The sequence below is a fragment of the Trichomycterus rosablanca genome, chromosome 27 (assembly GCF_030014385.1).
Source record: "Trichomycterus rosablanca isolate fTriRos1 chromosome 27, fTriRos1.hap1, whole genome shotgun sequence".
Taxonomy (NCBI): domain Eukaryota; kingdom Metazoa; phylum Chordata; class Actinopteri; order Siluriformes; family Trichomycteridae; genus Trichomycterus; species Trichomycterus rosablanca.
In genome coordinates, this window is record NC_086014.1 from 12,379,294 (window position 1) to 12,400,639 (window position 21,346).

The window sequence follows — 21,346 nt, forward strand, 5'->3', positions numbered from 1 at the left end:
AATAAAGTCAGTGATGATTTGTGAGGTCAGAATAGCCTACATGTAGGGATAACATTACTGGTGCTCAAGAGTGCCAGGAAAGCCTGCAGGCTTTGGGTGGAGGTACTGGAGGTACCTGAGTCGTATCCAGAGACAATGGACGTTTAACGTAAGCCGAGACTGGGAGTGGCTCAAAAATGTCTGGCTACTGCTTGAAAACTTAAAGCGATCGTTTCTTAATTCAGCCCAGCCTTGATATTTTGGCTCGGCCCTTTCAGCAGTGGAAAAACTTGAACGATGAAGTGAATTTTACTTTTTTTTTGCTTCGCAGTTTGTAAGTGCAGCCAGGACAATGAGCAAATGTCAGATGGTAAACTATTCTAATACATTTTCCGTAGCACTGGTGAATCATTTTTTATTTATATATGGGACTTTTGTCATTCCTTTTGTACAAGGCAGAAATTGTAAATAGGAATCTACATGAGCCACATAACTGAATAAATGTAAGCAGTGTTTGTTTGCTTCTGAATGGGATTTTGTACAAGTCTGGGTGGTCTAAGATTTATAGCCACAACAGGAAGAACCAAGAGCTCATACAAGACTTTTTTTCTAGAATAAATGACTACATTCAGTTTACAAAGTGGTCACTTGTTTTGCTGCTGGCAAACACACAGCTTAGATGTAGATACAAAAATCTGAAATAAAAAAAATCCTAAACACCTTACAACAGTTATATACTATATACATACAGTATATGTATATATGATCTACTTCTAATTGATCTACTTGCCCTAATGGTCAATGTACATGAGTGAAAAAATAGTGTAAAGCCAGTACACAGCATTAATAGCAATACATAGAATAAATACATGGAATGTGGTTGTGTGGGATGCCGGTAATGACTGTATGTTTGTGTGTTACCTGGTTTAGTCATAATATATTTAGAAGCAGTTAAAAAAACTACCCATTACCTTCAACATCTCTACAGTTGGTCACCAGTTCTATACATTTTAATAGTGGTATTGCTCCTATGAGGATAAGCAATCACTGATACACCTTGGCATTTTAGTAGTCCAAATGGTTGCTTAAACCATTCCAGTCCAGTAAGATTTATAGCCTGATATCTGGGCTAACAGTCCCCTTTTAAAAGAAACATGAATGAATGCATGAACGCTTTCCAGAAATAAAATCAACTGGGGTAGTGAAAGTGCAAAAGTAAAAGCACAAGTGGGGAACAGGTCTGTTTGTGTCTGAATGTCTGGATCAGTGTTTATATCTAAAAATATCATCTACATACAGACATTACTGGCTGTGTCTGGGGGTGGGGGCAAAACCCAGTGATGGATTAGCATGCAGTCCGAGGTGTTATGCTGTGAGAACTGGACCCACCATAACTGACTGGGATAAAGCAAGGTAAAACATAAAAAATGAAATGGGAAACACAGAACTCAGAATTTATATGTAGAGACAAAATTATAAATCTCACTCCAAACTGATCCACGAAGCTCCAGTGTCTATCAGAAACTTCCACCTGTGAATGTGTGACTTCTACTGACAACTAGTGTGTGACATCACCAGACCATGACCTTTAACAAAAGATAGATCTGCTTTTATAACATTTAAAACATGTCCCCTAATGACCCGTGCAAATAAAAATCAGTTGTTTATCCTGGCTCTGATCGCTAACCACTGACAAACTTAATTACGTAAGGGTCAGTTCGTAACAGTAGACAAAACATTATGAGATACGCTGACTGTGTCTGAGCAGATACTGAAATAATAATCTAACATATTAAAGAATCTGTTTTGTGTCCTTTCCTTTTTGTACATTGAATCAAAAAAAGCTGTGATATAAAACCTGACTAAACAAATTTTCCACTGATTCGTGGAAACACAAGAACATCAGGGCCATTTTACTCATCCACATAAGAGGCCTCTAATGAAGCCGTTAATCAAACCAAGGCCTGGGAGGGAATTTGATTAAACTAAATATGCCCCTTCCCTCCCTGTAGCTGTCTTTTTTTAGCTGCCAGGTTCGGTGAAGAGTCTCACCACCCTTTCGTTACACTATTCTAACAATAAGCTGTGCGTGTCTGAAAACAGAAACTCCCTGAAAAGGAATGGAAGGGCCAGTCAGACTGGTCCACCTGGGCGGAGTCGATCGCTGAAGGTGCCCTTGACTGCTGCATGACCATTTACAGCCTCTGATTAATGCAGAGGTGGCAGATTTAGGGAGTATGCTGCTGTACGTTGCATCTGTGAGCGAGTGAAATTGGTGATGCTGTGCAGAGTTTTTAAGCTGGACAGAGGAGGGGGAAAGTAAACAGGCTATGTGCAGGAATGCTGCTTGTTTAAGGCACTTGATCAAAGCCAACAGAAACTGGGCACTGCTGAAGATGGGTGAGAAACCCTGCAACACCTCTGTGAGAACTACTGTTAATAAACTGCCTTCTTGCTGGATATTACTGGGGATTAATACCGATTCAAAAATGGGGGAAACATGTCTTTATAGATAGTGAACACAGGCATGGTTTAAACCCTGGTCCCCATGACCCTGGTACTCTCATATTGTGACAACCAGTTTTCAGTTGCGCTATCCATTTTCTATCCCTTTTCTCTGTTGCAGGCTGCAGATGCTTTTGTGTCTTTAATTTGTGACTTTGTACTTATAATAATCATATAAATATAATTAGATATCATACAAGCTGCTGTTTATTTGCAAGCTTCTGTAACACGATTGAAGATTTTAGTTTTAAAACTTACAGGGGAACGTATTGGAATGTATTTGCCATCTTGTTAGTACCATAACTGCATAATACAGACAATACAGTGTTTGTAAATGATACAGTTTCTAATGATTTTACACACAACAGGTGGACTAAAGATACAAAGAACATCCGCTATGATATACTCAGTACAAATAGCTTCTTTTCACACAAATCATGACACTTTTTCTTTTGTAATTTAGAAATCCGCTTGATGCTGAAAATGGAAGCCCAGTCATAGTAGCTAGCAACCAATAAAGAAAAGGAGAAGAGGGATAAAACAGGGTATTTTTTTCACTCATCCTTTTCTGACTCACAATCTTAATCTAGTTTCTCAGTCATGGATCTTCTTTGCTGACTAGTGGAACACACATGGCGCTGTGACAATGATCTAAGCCCATTCATTACTGACAAGCAGCTATATACAGCTTAGTGTGGGTGATCTATCATAACGTCTACATGTACATATCTTATACATACTTTTACATCCCTGACAATGCCCTTTATATCCTGTAGAAAGGCACACATTCATGTGGCTTTTGTAGTCAGGCCTAAATCAGCTCTGTTTCAAATAGCCATGTAATCAGACTTCCTTCGGGAAGTGATGCAGGGTGACTTATTGTTGTGACTCACATGAGATAAAGAAAAATGTGGCCTGTGTTTTGTGTGTTCGTAATGCTTTTTCTAATGAAACAATACAGATACGGGCATTCATCTGGAATATATCTGCTCAAATCTTTTAAACCATGATGCAATCAGACTATTGTTGGAATGATTCACAATGATCTGGAAGGATATGGAGTGGTGATTAGGAATTATGGGGTTATTATAATAGTGGAGAGAGGTTAGCATTGGTCCCAGTGGAGAAATTCTTTACTGGCAGTGATTTTTTTATTCCTGTAGGCTTTTCTCCCAGGAAAGCTGATTTAAGGCCAATGTACTGCCAATAAGCTGTAAAGGAAAAACACAGAACTACTGTAATGAAACACATATAGACCGAAATACCTCTGGAAAGAAAAATAAATGGGAACTATAGTTCATTCTGAATATATGAATCTGCTCTTTCTGTGTATTTAACCAGACATGGGTGAATCTAAGAGGTGTATTACTACTTTTGCTGGAGCTATCTATTTCCATCTGATAATATAATGCTTATTTTATTATCATTTTTCTATTAAAGGTAGATCTCATTTTTTCTCAGAACCCAAATTTTTAAGCCTTATATCAGACTTTTAAAACATGATGCAAGATGGGTTTTGTTGTAGTGACTCTTAGATTTCTGGCTGAAAATGGACCAGTGTTTAAAACACATTTGAAAAGACAGACAGGCTGAAATAACAAGTCCAGTAAATAAAATAACTCCTTGCTACTGCCACGGCAGAGGAATACAGAAAGAAGAGTGTGGTCCTCCATAGATGCTGGCTAAAAGATGCAGCTGGCGGTGTCACATGTGTCAAAGGATTGGTGTGCTGGCCTGTGGTTCTCTTTAGCCAGTATGGCTTTGCAGAGGTCGCCAAAAGTCATGAAGAAATTGGGTGTAGTGCAAAAAAGGGGGAAAAACTAACAAACTAAATAAATAAATAAATATCAGCCACCACTACGTTTAAACAAAAGAATGTCTAAAATATTTATCTGTGTGCTTTCTGTAACCAAGCAGAATCTCAGGCACGTCCAGCTGGTTGTGTTTTGATGACGTGAAGAAGGGCTGCAACCCATTAAGTGATAAACAAAAAGAATCCACTGGAAAATCCAAACTGCCATGTGTCTTTTAACATCTTCAGACTTCCAACATCAATGGTGTGAACCTAAATATCAAGTCTAAATCCACACTATCCTTTAGCAGTAATATAAAATAAACAGAACAGCCATTGTACATTTAACTGTTTAAGAAAGACACCAATTTGTGCATCCCTAGATAAAAATACTCCACCCTTTCACTCACATGCTCAGTTCATGTTAAACTGGCAAACAAAGCTTTTATTTTATCTCCATGTTTTACCACAGCCTTATCCTGATCAAATTAGCAGTGGGACATAGCCAATCATGTCTGGGTAGACACCACTGTAGGACCAATAGACTATAATCTGACCTATATGAGACAGTGATATTACAGGCGTATGTATCCTGTTTTTGTTGGTCAGTTATGAATCACAGATTTAAGCCACACTACTGTAATCTCTTCTCGCTTTTCCTAAAACAAGGCTAGTGCCAACAGTAATATCTACACAGAAAAAACACAATGAAATAAGATTCTCTCGTTCAAAAGAGGGCTCGTATAAACATGAATGGCGGAGTCTGGAACCCTATTTAGCAGGCAGTGGAAAAGCCACCAGCCTTTATACAAAGAAAAAGTCCAAATAAATATTTAAACAACAGTAAATACTTCATGAATGTCAGAACTCAAATGCAGTCAGACGGCAAGTGGCAAGACTGCTCTGCATTCACTTGGCAGTGTGGAAGAGTAGGTTTTGGAAGTGTGTGTGTGTGTGTGTATGGGTATGATTGTGTGTTCAGGGGGCGGGGGTTAAGCACACTGGAGTCCTTAATTCAAAACATATGCTGCCATACTGACCCACTATTGACTACCAGGAGAAATAGACACCAGAATCAGAGAGAGAATAAAAACTACAGATGATTAAAACATTATCGGACAGGTTTGACTGATTATTTTTCCAACGTGCCAAAATGTAAAGCTATTTTATTTTGGGCCACACTTTCCTTTCAGGCTTAGTGGGTGTCAACACCTAGTTTTAAGAGATTTTTAAGGACAAGGAGTCTAGCAAGACATACTTGCAGAACATCTTTTAGTTTAAGAGCAGTTTCCACATTACAGATGAAAAAAGCAGAAGTGCATGTACATGGGCGTCACAAACTGGTTCTTTAGCCAAATCTGGATTTGTATTACATAAAAAAGTCAAATGAATGAATGTGACTCTTTAAACGTCTAGACATTTTGTATTTAGGAAAAACTCACAGGTCCCTAGTTTGTCTCTAATGATGTGCCCCTGATGTGAGATCTGTATTTATTCCAGACACATTCAGTGTTGAAACCCACGCCATTTCCTCTGGGTTTCCATCTCTTAAATAAGAGTTATTGGCAAGTAAACGCCAAAGAGCAACTGGAGCCAAAACAAAAACCTCTCAAAACTGAGTTAGATAATTCTAACTCATAAGTCCCTGACCGCCATTTTTACAATGAAGCAAAGCACTGTGTCCCTTGTACCAGACTACAACTTTACAGCATGGACCAAGAATAGCACACAGCAATTATTCATTCATTTATTTTCACTAATTGCTTCATCCCAGTTATGTCACCCAGAAGCACTGTGTGCAAGGCAGGACTACACCCAGGACAATGACTCTTTTCATATGAAGGCATCGCTAACTCATACTTTTACTCAATAGCTTAACTTCACCTAGATACATTTACCTTCTGCGTGTTTTTAGGAGGAAATTTAAGTACCTGACCAGATCAAACAGTGTCTATACACACTACCTGCTGCACCATTAGGCTGACACTTGGGTGCTATAGAGCACCAGGTTTCTTTGGACCTGGTTACCTGGGTAAATTGATTAAAACATCTACAGACATACTTTCACTCTGTAATGAGTGTGTTTGGCCTTTTTAAGTCTTACACACACAAACACAAAGAAACAAGCAGAGATGTGAGTAGGATTATTGACAGAATTGACGCTACATTTTAAGAATAATAAATTGTTTACACTCTGTTTTAACTAAATGGGGTTTGTTTTAGGCATGTAGGTCCAAATGGAAAACCAGTTCTGCTTGCAGCCAAGCTCACAAAGCATCTGTTAAACAGCATGGACGAGATGTGTGGACTGGCTTAACCTGCTCTGTGACCGAGCCTAGAGAGGTGTGAAATATAGCAGCAATGTCTGGAATGTCTAAACGTGCCCAATGACAGTGTGAGGCGGCTGGGCTGCTGGAATTATTTTCTATAATACAGAAATAATCCGAGGAAATGAAAAGAAAGATAGCATGTGACAGGAATGCTCCGTTTATTCTTTGAATCTATAAGTAAATTGGTTTACGTTTAGTGATATAAACAAGTTAACTCTTGTTATTGTGATAAATATTCCCATGGAAAACTTTTTGTAAGAATAAAGAGTAATTTTATAGGACCTTTTCACAGCACGAAGTCTCCCATAGGTGTTAAATGGGCTTGAGATATTGACTTTTCATACATGTGAAACAGCTATTTGGCATTCTGGAAGAGACCACTATCAAAATTAGATGTTCCTTTGTTTTGACTAGACAATTAGATTTGTTGTGACTCTTCCCTAGAAGAAGACAAGTAAACCCTAACTGTGCTCTGTAGCATAATGGGGTCATTAGATTTCCTTACTGTAGGGGTCAAGCATTCAGGGCTATACTGTTATCTTGGTGTCCAGACTCGAGTGAATGGTTACACATTTTCCCTAAATCAGCGCTTATGGTTCATGCATCACTGAACAGTGCATTTGTCTTTGTCATGTGGGATTATGCACTATGACTCTACTACAACAGCCCTCTCCAGAATGTTTTTTTACAGGCAGGTCCATCACTGACAGTATTCCACAAACGCCTCTCATATAACTGACACTGATCTTTGAATTTTACATTACATATTAAACAAACAAACAAACAAATATCTTGTTGTTTATTCCACCAGCATGGTGCAGCAGCTGAAAGATTAGATATGATACAGCAACGTGGTGTTGAAGACCAGGGTTTAAACCTCAACCTTGAACACAGTCTGTGACAAGTTTGGCATGTTCTCCCTGTGTTTAGTACCACCTTTTAAAAAACAAAACATGCATAAGCCGGCTTGGCTGTTGTAAGCTCCTACATTGGTGTGATTGATTGGCGCGCTGTTCAGAGTGAGTTGTTGTCCAGCATTCACCGCAACCCTGACCTGAATGAAGCGTTTAGTCAGAAGCAATGAATGAATGTTTGTTCTCAGCTGCTTAAACGTAAATAAATACTGTTTTGTTGCTGTGATATGAGTAGTGAGTCATATAAATGTCTATGAGCAGTACAATTCAGCAGCAGGACAGGAATGCTACTATGAATGTTCATGTACGGGTCAAAATTGAACGAATGTACATGAATAATAACACAAAAAGTGTGCAGAATAATGAAATAATGAAAATAAATGTGCGGAATACTGTGACCTGACATTCGACGCCAAGTTAGCATACTGTCATTGACTTAGACAGTAACAGTTGGTGTAATGTTTGGTTTGGAGCTGGAATGTACATATATATAAGACTATAATAACACAAAATATTTGTTTAAATAGGTTACACGTGTAAATATAAATATGTAACTTGTTTTAAGTCAGTTTTAGGTATAAACAGTCATTTCTAGTGAGTGAGACGCAGGTAACTCACCATGGTTACAGTTGTTGACAAATACACCTTATACCAGCCGGTCTGTCAATGTGTCCTCGCCAAGTATCCTATTTCTCCCTCCTGTGATAACAATATCACTCCTTTGTGTAGACGAGAACAATTATGTCCCGAAATTCCCGTAAAAACTATTAAAAATAAGAAACTAGTTTATTCTCAGGTCTTCATCTCGAGCAGCAGCACCGCAGAAGCCGAGCCGCTCTGACTGACTGCGCGAGTCTGCCGGGAGCGCGAGCTCACCTCACTACGAGTCATGTGTCGTTCACAAGGGAGTCGACTCTTTTATGTGAACGCTGCGAGCCGACTCGTAGTCATTGATTCTGCATTTAAGTTCGGTAGGAGCTTTATCCTGGCCAGGGTTACGGTGGATCCGGTCAGTGGCGTAACTAGGAGCTCATGGGCCCCAGTGCAAAAAAAATGTTTGGGCCCCCTCAACAAATGTCATATATATGTATATATATATATGACATTTGTTGAGGGGGCCCAAAAATTTTTTTGTGAGGTGGGTGGTTGAGTTCATGTCGTGGAGGCCTCCCCCCCCTGCCATGGGCCCCAGTGCATTTACATTTACATTTTCTGCATTTAGCCTTTATCCAAAGCGACTTACATTACAGTTATGGTATACAGTCTGAGCAACTAAGGGTTAAGGGCCTTGCTCAAGGGCCCTGTAGTTACGCCACTGTTAGAAGCTTTATCCTCGCCAGGGTTACGGTGGATCCGGTACACCAATTTTCTCACTCACTTAAATGTTGGCAGAATGGAATAAAACAGGAGCACCGGGAGGTGCCTGTGACTGAAGATGAGGAGTTTAAACCCAGGTCCTCAGGGGCCCGTGGTGTTCTGTGGCACCGCGCCACCGTGCTACTCACTACTCATAGTAGAATGATTAGCCACCACGACACTGACCAGGAGTTGTAAACTATAAATAAGCAAAAGAAACGAGTAGAAGCAGCGTCTTTCATGCAGGTCCACCACCGCCGAGATCTGGGGTTCAATCTTAATGATGCTATCAACCAGCCGGTTGTCTACACAGACATGATTGGCTATGTCTGAGCGGTACGGAAAGGCAGAAGGCTGGATTGCCATGATCTTGACCAGGATAAAGCAGTTTATGAAAATTAAATTAAATGGAAAAAAAGAAAGGTATAAAGTAATTTAAGGTGGAGGGTGTAAATACTGTATTGGGAGTCCGAATTAACACCCGGCTTTAAAATAGATAAGCGAACGAAAATGGCAAAACGGCTTTGTTGCACGAACATGTATTTTTAACTTAATAGCTCCATCTAGTGGTAAAACTCAGCCACGCCATGGTATTACATCCTAATGTAATTTTTTTGTTTTTAGTGTTTCATTTAATGTGTTTTGCTAGTTTACACTCTCCAATTTTCTGATGTAAAACCTTCATTAAACCTTTATTGATCACCTATTCTAGATTGTGTGCATGACGCACTTCAACTTACATCTTTCTGGGCTAATAACAATGACAAAAATACACTACCATACTGTAAAGCCACAGTTTAAGGCATAACACACTCAAGCATTTACTCACAGTCCAACTATTGCTATGTTTTTGCAGAGTGGAAGGTAACTGGAATACCTGGAGGAAATCCTCATAGACGTGGGGATGATGTGTCAGATCTCTCAAAGACAGTGAGTGGAGGTATTAAGTCCAGGACCTCAGACCAATATTGCTCTGCAGCACTGATTCTGCCAGCTGAACCACCCAGTTATAGAATAGAATAGAATAGAATCTTTATTGTCACTATACACAGGTACGTATGGTATGAGACATATGGCATCTCTCCAATAGAGGTAATAGCAGCAGTAAAGAAAAGAACACAGTAGCAGTAAAAATCACAAAAAGTTATTTACAGTCTTAAAAACTAAAAATGTAAGAAATTTACACTGTGCATGTGCATTTATAAATGTAAATATATAAATACTGTATGCATGTGAAGCATAGTGTGTGTGTGTGTGTGTGTGTGTGTGTGTGTACGTACAGTGTATCACAAAAGTGAGTACACCCCTCACATTTCTGCAAATATTTCATTATATCTTTTCATGGGACAACACTATAGACATGAAACTTGGATATAACTTAGAGTAGTCAGTGTACAACTTGTATAGCAGTGTAGATTTACTGTCTTCTGAAAATAACTCAACACACAGCCATTAATGTCTAAATGGCTGGCAACATAAGTGAGTACACCCCACAGTGAACATGTCCAAATTGTGCCCAAAGTGTCAATATTTTGTGTGACCACCATTATTATCCAGCACTGCCTTAACCCTCCTGGGTATGGAATTCACCAGAGCTGCACAGGTCGCTACTGGAATCCTCTTCCACTCCTCCATGATGACATAACGGAGCTGGTGGATGTTAGACACCTTGAACTCCTCCACCTTCCACTTGAGGATGCGCCACAGGTGCTCAATTGGGTTTAGTCCATCACCTTTACCTTCAGCTTCCTCAGCAAGGCAGTTGTCATCTTGGAGGTTGTGTTTGGGGTCGTTATCCTGTTGGAAAACTGCCATGAGGCCCAGTTTTCGAAGGGAGGGGATCATGCTCTGTTTCAGAATGTCACAGTACATGTTGGAATTCATGTTTCCCTCAATGAACTGCAGCTCCCCAGTGCCAGCAACACTCATGCAGCCCAAGACCATGATGCTACCACCACCATGCTTGACTGTAGGCAAGATACAGTTGTCTTGGTACTTCTCACCAGGGCGCCGCCACACATGCTGGACACCATCTGAGCCAAACAAGTTAATCTTGGTCTCGTCAGACCACAGGGCATTCCAGTAATCCATGTTCTTGGACTGCTTGTCTTCAGCAAACTGTTTGCGGGCTTTCTTGTGCGTCAGCTTCCTTCTGGGATGACGACCATGCAGACCGAGTTGATGCAGTGTGCGGCGTATGGTCTGAGCACTGACAGGCTGACCTCCCACGTCTTCAACCTCTGCAGCAATGCTGGCAGCACTCATGTGTCTATTTTTTAAAGCCAACCTCTGGATATGACGCCGAACACGTGGACTCAACTTCTTTGGTCGACCCTGGCGAAGCCTGTTCCGAGTGGAACCTGTCCTGGAAAACCGCTGTATGACCTTGGCCACCATGCTGTAGCTCAGTTTCAGGGTGTTAGCAATCTTCTTATAGCCCAGGCCATCTTTGTGGAGAGCACCAATTCTATTTCTCACATCCTCAGAGAGTTCTTTGCCATGAGGTGCCATGTTGAATATCCAGTGGCCAGTATGAGAGAATTGTACCCAAAACACCAAATTTAACAGCCCTGCTCCCCATTTACACCTGGGACCTTGACACATGACACCAGGGAGGGACAACGACACATTTGGGCACAATTTGGACATGTTCACTGTGGGGTGTACTCACTTATGTTGCAGCTATTTAGACATTAATGGCTGTGTGTTGAGTTATTTTCAGAAGACAGTAAATCTACACTGCTATACAAGTTGTACACTGACTACTCTAAGTTATATCCAAGTTTCATGTCTATAGTGTTGTCCCATGAAAAGATATAATGAAATATTTGCAGAAATGTGAGGGGTGTACTCACTTTTGTGATACACTGTATGTGTGTGCATGCACATATTACTATATTATATTATATACATATTGTGGCAGCATATTACTAACTCCAGTGAGATTTTTTTTGAAAGGAAATTTGCAAAATAAGGTCTTACAATTCAAGACATTTTCACTGTTCCATTCGTTTGACAGTTTCCCTTATTTATTTATTCATCTTTAATGGGCCTAAACAGCCTAGCCATTAGGAGAAACCCTTGTCAGTGTGCTCTTAGTGCCTGTCCTAAGTCTGGATAAAAATAAGCAGCCAAAAGTTTTAAATACATTCATGCATTATTAATCTATTCATCATGATCAGTTTTGCAGCTGGACTGGCACCACCCAGTTCACCACCATGTTGTACCCCAGCATTATAAATCCATTCCTTGACACCTGCAGCACTGCACGTTGTAATGCTGATTATAAACCACTAGATGGAGCTCTTGTATTATAAATTCATTAATGGAGTTTTACTGACAGGTGCAGCGTCTTAAATTCCTTCGGCCACGTTCAGTATCATTCCCTTCAGTAGCTCAGTGGTTAAGATACTGGACTAGTACTCAGAAGGTTGCTGGATCAAGCCCTTGCTTGTTTTTGGATGAAAAAAAACCGCCATATACAAGCATGAGAAATCATTTCACTGCTCTCCAGAGATAAGACAGGGGTAGCTCAGTGGTTAAGGCACTAGCCTAGTAACTAGAAGGTTGTTGGTTCAAGCGCCAGAATGCCATCGTGGCTCTTTTGAGTGCTTGTTTTGGATGCACCCCTTATAAATGAGAATGACTGAAATAAACAAAATCCTTCAGCCACATTAATTGTTATAACACTTATGACTGAGTGGTAGCTCAGTGGTTGAGGCACTGGTGTAGAAACTAGAAGGTTGCTGGTTCAAGCCCCACCATTACCAGGATGCAATTGTGGCTCACCTGAGACAGCTTTTTTTTTTTTTTTGTTGATAAAAGCATCTGCTAGATACAAGCATGAGAAATCAATTCACTGCCCTCCAGAGTTCAGTTATAACACTGAAGATAAGACAGTGGTAGCTCAGTGGTTAAGGCACTAGCCTAGTAACTACAAGGTTGTTGGTTCAAGCCCCACTGTTACCAGGATGCCATCGTGGCTCTCTTGAGAGCTTTTTTTTTTTTTGATGAAAACATCTGCTAGATACAAGCATGAGAAATCATTTCACTGCCCTCCAAAGTTCAGTTATAACACTGAAGATAAGACAGTGGTAGCTCAGTGGTTAAGGCACTAGCCTAGTAGCTAGAAGGTTGCTGGTTCAAGCCCCACTGTTACCAAAATGCCATAGTGGCTCTATTGAGTGCATTTTTTGGATGAAAACATCTGCAATATACAAGCATGAGAAATCAATTCACTGCCCTCCAGAGTTCACTTATAACAACCATGATAAAACAGTGGTAGCTCAGTGGTTAAGGCACTAGCCTAGTAACTAGAAGGTTGCTGGTTCAAGCCCCACCGTTGCCAGGATACCATTGTGGCTCACCTGAGACAGCTTTTTTTTTTGTTTTTTTTTTTGATAAAAGCATCCGCTAGATACAAGCATGAGAAATCATTCCACTGTGGTCCAGAGTTCAGTTGCTTCCTTTCCAAACTGTCCAGGGTACAGCTGCCCCTCTCCTCTGTTGTGGCACAGTGCTTTTATTTCTGTGTGTGGGAGTGGGAGTGGGAGTGGGAGGGTGGTGTAGAGCTCTGAACTCTGGTGCTGGGTCGGGTTACAGCTACACAATGGACGCTCTGTTTAGGGCGGAAACGGTCGAGCAGCACCTGTGTTCAGTAGGGAGCGCTGCTGTCCCTCCTCATGTACAGCACAGACACACTCATCTGGTCAACAGTTTATTTACACACACATGGGAGACATGGAGGTCAGTGGCGGTCAGAACTAGAAGCTAAAGCAATTTGTGACAGTGTCCACAGTCAAACAAGCTTTAAATCACCACGAGTATACACAGAATCATAATCAGAATGAGCATAATTAGATGGTCATGCCACAAGAACTGTACACAGGAGAGGTACACACTCTGGACAGAGTCCAGTCCACAGCAGGCTGAGAAACACTCAGTTAAATAAGTTGGGAAGCTGAGACAGCCAATCCACCTACTGCATTTACCTAGAGGAAACCCATACACACATAAAGAACAAGTACAAATCATTTTTCAGACAGTAACTGGAGACAATGAGGACCTAGAAACACTGGGTTTAAAGCAGGGCTTGGGCCTTCCCCATTTTTCATACATAGCCGATCATGTCTGTGTAGACACTCAGCACAGCTGAGATTCAAACCCAGATCTTAGTGGTGGTTGGCTAGTGTAACAAACCTCTGCACCACATGAGCGTCTTTAACTCTGAATCCATGTTGTGTCTTCATCCTGAAGCTCTGAAAGCGTTTTGTATGTTCCGTGGTGTTCCGTACGTTAGCTGTTTTATTATTTTGAATCCTGCTTTAAAAAACAAAGAGTCACAAGAGTCTCGTGAACAGGAAATAAGAGACCCATTCTCATCTGTGCATGGTTGCACACTGACATCAGTCCTGGCAGTCCAATTAAAAAACTAAACCGTGCATCTCACAGGCTCCACACATCTGGCTTACATTAGTTCTCTGTACAAGTTAGAACTTTCTCATCACACCCATTTCCACGTCGATGGATCTGATCGAACCCGGCCCCTGAGACGAAGAATACTCTCGTCCGGTCGGTTGGGTGAAACACTGGAAGCTTGTATTGTCGTGGTTCCAGCTCGACACCTCATCTGCAGCTCGGTGTGGGTGGGAGCGCTCGGCCCCATTTCCTCCCCGTGTTTGGTGTGTGTTTTTCTGTGTGTGCCGTGATCCCGAATCGAACTCGCCCGTGTGTGTTTACTTGCGGCCACCTAGAAAACTGGACGTGTCTGGTGTGAGTGGCGGACCACCGTGTTCGAGGCCCGAAATCTGGTGTGTTTGGCCGAATCGAGCAGACAGCCATCGTTGTTCTGTGTCAGCGGAAACGCCGTCATGCTCCAGAGTGTGCTCTGTTTTCTTGCCGGACAGCCCGTTTGACTGGCTGATTGTTTCTGTTGGCTGGACGTTTAGGTTTAGATATTTATTTAAAGCAGCTCACAAATCCAAACCAGGATTCAGTTTAAGCGTCCAGCTGAACAGATGAGGTTCCCCATTGGCAGCGCTGAAATTTAAACCAACTGGGCCAACAGCATAAGGTGGTCCAGTGAGATTAGGCCGCTTAAATGTTTGCTGGCCCTGGATTTGTACCCCTAATTCATTTTCTGGGTATAAACGCTTTGTCAGCCTCGATTACTGCATACCTGTGTCAGGACTGTTTTAAAACTAAGTGTTGGATGGTACTAAAAGTGGTGAAGGTACTGGACTAGTAATTAGAAGGTCGCTGGCTCAAGCCCCACCACTGCCAGGTTGCTGCCATTGAGCAGAGAACCCTCAATTTCTCAGACTGTAACTGTACTGTAAGTCACTTAACAAACCACCCGCACCACCACCTGCCACCGCAAGCCCCTGGTTGAGAAACCACATTCCAGCCAACAGCAAGTTAAAGACAGATGGAACTTTTCACACAGATGATTTCACACGTATCTTCTTAAGACAAAACAAAGCAAATAAACAGATCCGGTCTCCACCGACGTATCAGCGTGCGAGACAGAGACTTAAAAACATGGCACTGGATACCAGCTTACTGCTATCACACTTTATTAAAAATAGAAACATATGTTTCATAGTACTTCTTTTAATACAGACTACAATGGTCCACTGATATGCCTTTGGGAAAAAAACAAGTTACATAGTATAAAACACTCGTGCACAGAGCTGCACAGGTTCTTCATTTGGCCTAAATCCACTGTAGAAAAGTCTAATAAAGAAGAGACGACGTTCGCTGTGGCAGGACTGTCATTAGCATTACGGACAAACGGAAGCCTGTTCGTTTCCATCTGTTTTTGTACATGGGGTTGTACTGAACATATCAAAAGTACTGAAAACAGAAATCATAAATCATGAAACACAGGAGGGGGGGAGAAATAAATGCACGTACAGTCTCGTTAAAAAGATGGCACATTTATTGCTACATAAATGTTATATACATATCGTGTTCTTCTGTTACAAAGACAGAAAAGACATTTGATTTCTTGCTGCTGGTTTCCGTCGACAATACCACGGATATTTGGACAAGGGAGCAAAACAAATCAACCAACGATGCGGACTAGAACCAGAGATGGAGAGCACATCCTACAGAACACCGAGCTCGTACGACACTCCATACACACTACACCTCCAGCTACTCCTACATAAGCTCGCAAGATGCTATACGTATTATTTTTAATAAGAGCGGACAGGTTATGGTAAATAACCATACTTTTTTTACTATCTAATATAGTAAAATAAAGTAAGAAACTTTTTACTCAAAACTTTTTGATTTTCAAAAATCTAGAAAGAGTAATATTTAGACTTCAAGAAATGATCTTACAATATTATTGTATAAAAGGCTAACTACAGTGAAAATAAAAGCCAAATGCTTTTTTTTTTTATCCTTTTTTTAATATCGTTTTTTCTTATCTTATAAGGGAAAGCATCAGGGCGTACAGCAAAGTCTAACATATCCAACAGAGGAACGAAAACGCAGAAAAAAATAGGAAAGATGACAAAACCTCGATGGACTTCAGCCAGCAACAGCACAAGCTCTTCAATACTGAAATGTATAACAAGGCCACGAAGACAAACAGGTACCACAAAGGTAAAAAAAGAAGAGAAGAAAGAAACCAAAATGATTTCTGAGATTTTCATAGAGATTTCTGCATTTTTCGATGTTTGTTCCGAATTTCTTTTTTTTATTTAAATGTGGCAGTTATGAGCATGCATATGGAAGACAGACGGGAAAACAAAGAAACAAACATGAGAATTAAGACCAAACGTAGAATATACACACAGAAAACAAACAAAGCGACTATAAAAAAGGTTTTGTTCATTATTTTTTCCTGGTTGCTGATTTCAGATTTATCGTCTTTGCACACACAGTTGATCACACGTACTTCCGCGAGGAGGAGAGACAAAGCCGTCCTGAGTACGAACCCAGAATCTGGTTCTATTTTACACAGGCCAATACATGCTTTACCTTGAAGCCTAGAGATGCTCCGTATACAACTAAAAAGAAACATATAACATGGATAACTGCAGTATGATTCTCTCAGATTTTTTTGTATTTTCTAATACAAATAATAATGATTAAAAAAAAAAACCTAAATTCAGGCCAGATGATGGTATGGTCGTCGTTTTGAATCTACACTTTCTGACATTAGCTACATCTAAAGCCAGGAGTATACTTGCCTTTAACAACATGTACGAGTATGAAAGCGCACATTGGCATGCTGTGCTCGACGGCGGAGGCAGTACAGCACAATGTGACGTCAGCAAAAGACTGTGTCTCAAATCTACTGTTGTTCCTGAAAACTATTATCACAGTATTTTCAAAGAAATGTCATGGTTGAAATGTAATGCCATTTTACCGTATTCCATCATGTAACAACTGGCTAGTGAAGCGAACACAAGAGCTGAATAGATGTTTAAATTGTGGCCAATGAGTCTTAGAAGAAGTGTCATTACATTAAAAATGATGGCATTCGTGACACAGCCACTGTAAACGGCAATATTACAGTTTCTGATTTGTAAGAATAACCATTAAGTGTTGTGCAGTAACCCAAATCACATAGTACTTACGAAACAGTGCATAATAATAGAAACCAGCGGTACTGATTTCACGTTCTATTGTTCACTACAGCAGGATGTAGTTTGGTGTGTAGCTTGATCCAGTATATTGCTGATTTGTCCTGTACTGAACAGAACGTTTAGGTGTGTTCATACACATACATGTTATCGAGCTGCATGTATGAGCAAGTATATATAGAAGATGACTAGTCTAGTCTAACAAAGCAGAAATCCAAGAATGCAAAATCGACAGACTGTAATAAATGAAAATAAGCCTTTCTCTCTTTCCACTTAACACTATACGGCAAAGGAATTGACTGGATAGGAGAAAGGCGCGTCTTCTTCTTTCGGTTAAGACACTTATGAAGTATGCAGGGAATGCTATGGTTTATTACTGGTCTGCGCTCCATTTTTTTTTACTGCTCGCTAATGACTATAAACACGTCAGCCCGCAGTTGACCTCTGACTTTTCAGTAAAGCTCCAGTTTGCCGTCCCGGCCTCAGAAGAAAAAAAAAATGCACACGTCTATCGATAAATCTCATTTATAGTAGACAACACGCATCGTTAGGTAGCTTTGGCTTCTCATACTGTTGATGTGGAATGAATTTCTCATAAATACAAAATAATATATTATTTCTTACTTTTCTAAACAAAAAGGGAGGACATGTGAGACTTCTGTGAGTCAATTAAAATGACACTGATGTGAAAGACTCCTTATGTGACTTGGCTGTGTTGGCACAGAGCACTTCAGAGTTTCCATCCATTCATTCGCTCTGTTTGGCAAACTGAAGATCTACCAAAATTCTGTCAGCTTTTCTGACTCTTTTCAAAGCAATGTCGTTACTTTCCCTTTAAACGTTAATTTTATAGCTCAGTAACATAATAAATAGGAAAAAAACAAAAAAACGAACAAACAAACAAACAAACAAAGCAAACAAACAATTGCTGTTACAATGCATTCGTCAATTCAGTTTAGGCACAATGCAACTTCCACGTGGAGGCTGGAGGGACCGCGACAGTCTCTGATTGTACAGAAGTGTCACAGCGTTCGCAGAACGGGCGTTGCGTACGTGCTGAAGGGCTTTCCGTTGCTGTGTGCATATTTCCCCAGGGCCGAGAGAAATTTCGCCGAACGAATTTTGGAGGGAGTTAGGCGTTTGCACGTTTTTCTTCGCGCTCGGGGTCGCCGGGCGGCGGAATTTGGCTTGCAGTGGTGGCTCTTTGTCTTTTCGAATTTGTGTCACGAGCTGCGAGTCCCGCCTTCCCCTGGAAAGCAAGGTCACCAACCCAATCTTACACACTCCCACTGCACCAATTTGATCTGAAAGTTGAATCAAGACATGAGATGAGTGATTAGAATGAAAGAGACTGTCTGTCAGACGTTTTATTCTCCAGCCCTCACTTTTAAAGAGCAAATTCTTAATAATGCATTCAATATGAAAAGGTTTCACATTATAGTATAACTTGTCACCTGTATTTCATGTATCTGACCTAGATTGTATCCTGCGTTTACATTAGTAAAGTGTTACTTTAGTTATCCAGATTAAAAAAGGTAATCAGCTCGTTAAATCTGTGCACCAACCTCTTAGTTGTTGCGTATTATTAGCTGTTCTAAGCAAAAATTATAGTTACCTTCTAAGTGCTCACAGGTGGCCCATGGGGTTGGATGTGTCTGTGAGGCTGGGGTGAACCGATGGATGAGTCTGCTGTGCTTCCCCCGAAACCTTCTCCTCCTCTCTCCTTTTAAGGCAGGCTGCTTTGGGGTTTAGGTTCCTCTCTATGTGGAGAACATGAACATAATAGCACAATAGGAATCAATCGCTCGCTCTTAACCTGCACCCCTTCTGAACAAATCACCTCGACACAGAGTCATATTTACACAGTTACACAGCAGTATGAAGAGGACAGTGAGGAGAGTGACTGACCCCTGACTTGCTGCTCCAGGTTAAGAATAACTGCAACAGCCTGATGCAGGATGAGCAATTTGGTCTGGGGCTTCTCGCTCTTCAGGTGAAGCTGGCACATGCGGCCCAGCTCCTTAAACGCTTCGTTGATGTCACGCACTCGCAGCCGCTCTCTTGCGTTGTTGGCCATTCTCCTCTCGCGATCACGTTCTGCTTTCTGCTCTGGGTTCAGATCATCATCTTCGGTAATGCTGCTGTGGAGACGGAGAAGAAGACACGCTAGAGTCAGAACGGCTATGAAGGCCACATTATGTCATTATGCTTGGAAATGAACCAGTAAGTTTCAACATACTTTGTTCGAGTTCCTCCTCTAGGCGTCCTAACGTCCCTCTCGTCATCTGACTTGATGTCATCCGAGGTGTGGCTGTCGTGCATGTCATCTTTGTTCTGATTCTCAATTTTAAGTTCCAGAGATGGTGCCACCTGACTTGCCAGTCTGCTAGCGAGTCCTGCATGTAAAACACACACACAGTCATTTTTGAGGACCCTTACCAGACATTACAGCCAGGGTGCAGCCACTTGGGTAGGTAGCATTTGCTTCACTGCTGAGGAAGGTTCTTTTGGCTAGGTCAGCTATGCCACACTACAGAAGTTTTACTGCTTAAAATGTGGCTCTAATTGCTTAATAATATAATATAATATAATAAAATAAATGTAATAATAAAAATAGAAAACAAGGAGTACAAACCTATAAAACTTTTGGCCTGGTGGGTCAGCTCGGTGCTGGCGGCCGGCCCGGCGCTGCTCTGCAGTCCTGAATGGTTAGCGTTTAGGCCGGCGGTCTCCTCACGATGAGCAGGACCCTGTCACAACACATCAACACGAAACGGTGAATCGGAGAACAGAGCTTCCAACATCAAGGCTCCTTCTGATCGTGAAGTGATCATAAAGCGGCCGAGGAGAAGAAAATCCATTTACATAGAACCAAAGAGCAATTCAGAGCATGTGAGTTTACACATCAAAGAGCCGAGTGAAGCTTTCCTGTTTCTTCTGTAGTGCGTGACCTCGGCTCTAAAGAACCGAGAGCTTCTCACAGTACAAAGGACGACCTCTGCAGCCTAAAATGACATGCTTAGAAAAGATACACGGCAGTACTACACAACTACACAAAGAGTGTCTGTCTGTCAGAGCATCAGATTCCGCTGTATACACAGACATATGTTTCAATGCCACTAATAATCACATTCTTACATGTTTAAATAGAAGTGTGTTCCTGCAGAATGTTTCTTATTAAATTAGGGTCTTAAATTGTAAAGTTTTGGTGGATAGGCCAAGTAACCTTCTGTACCTTTAGTAATCACTTGGCTCCTATAAATGTATATAGTGAGTTGGGGTACCCAAAATCACTGGACGCAAGGTAGAACTACACCCTGGACAGGGCGCAGATCCATCACATTTTATGTAATTCACTTGTTTAGAAGTCCTAAAAGACCCACTGACAACATGAGGGTCTACATGCAGTGGTGGAAGGCTAAAGTAACACGTCAATCTGCAGTTACTCCAAATGCAAGACGAACAGTGAACATTCAGAAAATCCTGGAAACTATGTAGTTCAGCACAGCAAGCTTATTTCATGGTGTTTTTATATTCGCTGCACTGGTTACAGCAGCAATCATTTCTCACAGTTGTGGGTTTGATCAAAACATTAGTAAGAAAGTGCGAGCAGAAGTGATTCTTCACCAGTTCTGGCCGCTCGAATCCTTCTGAAGTCCAGAACAAACTACAGTGTAACTCAATCTGCTGCATGTTCATTTTGGGATTTGCTAGTGGTAAAACTACTTTAGCAGATTAAGGTGAAACTATGATCAATCCTCAGAATCGGTGAATCATGCTTTGTTTACTAGGCATAGGACCAAGGACCAGGAAGCCACTCTGGTTATGTAGCTCCACCACAGGGTTCCCAAACATCCTGGTCCTGTTACA

The 21,346-nt window shown here is 41.1% G+C and overlaps 2 protein-coding genes across 9 annotated transcripts in view; both read right to left on the minus strand.

The window, feature by feature from the left end:
• The window catches only part of myo1ea (myosin IEa), a 52,041-nt gene extending 43,671 nt beyond the window's left edge, over positions 1 to 8,370 (minus strand). For all 7 annotated transcript variants that reach the window (XM_062989347.1, XM_062989350.1, XM_062989349.1 and 4 more), the window contains exon 1: positions 8,139 to 8,370. In XM_062989347.1, the coding sequence (XP_062845417.1) occupies positions 8,139 to 8,141 (3 nt within the window). In that variant the 5' untranslated portion in view covers positions 8,142 to 8,370. The remainder of the gene's footprint in view (positions 1 to 8,138) is intronic.
• Positions 8,371 to 15,798: 7,428 nt separating this feature from the next.
• The window catches only part of tcf12 (transcription factor 12), an 85,874-nt gene continuing 80,326 nt past the window's right edge, over positions 15,799 to 21,346 (minus strand). For both annotated transcript variants that reach the window (XM_062989235.1, XM_062989236.1), the window contains 5 exons: positions 20,112 to 20,226; positions 19,716 to 19,872; positions 19,385 to 19,617; positions 19,092 to 19,236; positions 15,799 to 18,780 (listed from right to left, as the gene is read on the minus strand). In XM_062989235.1, coding sequence (XP_062845305.1) covers positions 19,103 to 19,236; positions 19,385 to 19,617; positions 19,716 to 19,872; positions 20,112 to 20,226 — 639 coding nt within the window. In that variant the 3' untranslated portion in view covers positions 15,799 to 18,780; positions 19,092 to 19,102. The remainder of the gene's footprint in view (positions 18,781 to 19,091; positions 19,237 to 19,384; positions 19,618 to 19,715; positions 19,873 to 20,111; positions 20,227 to 21,346) is intronic.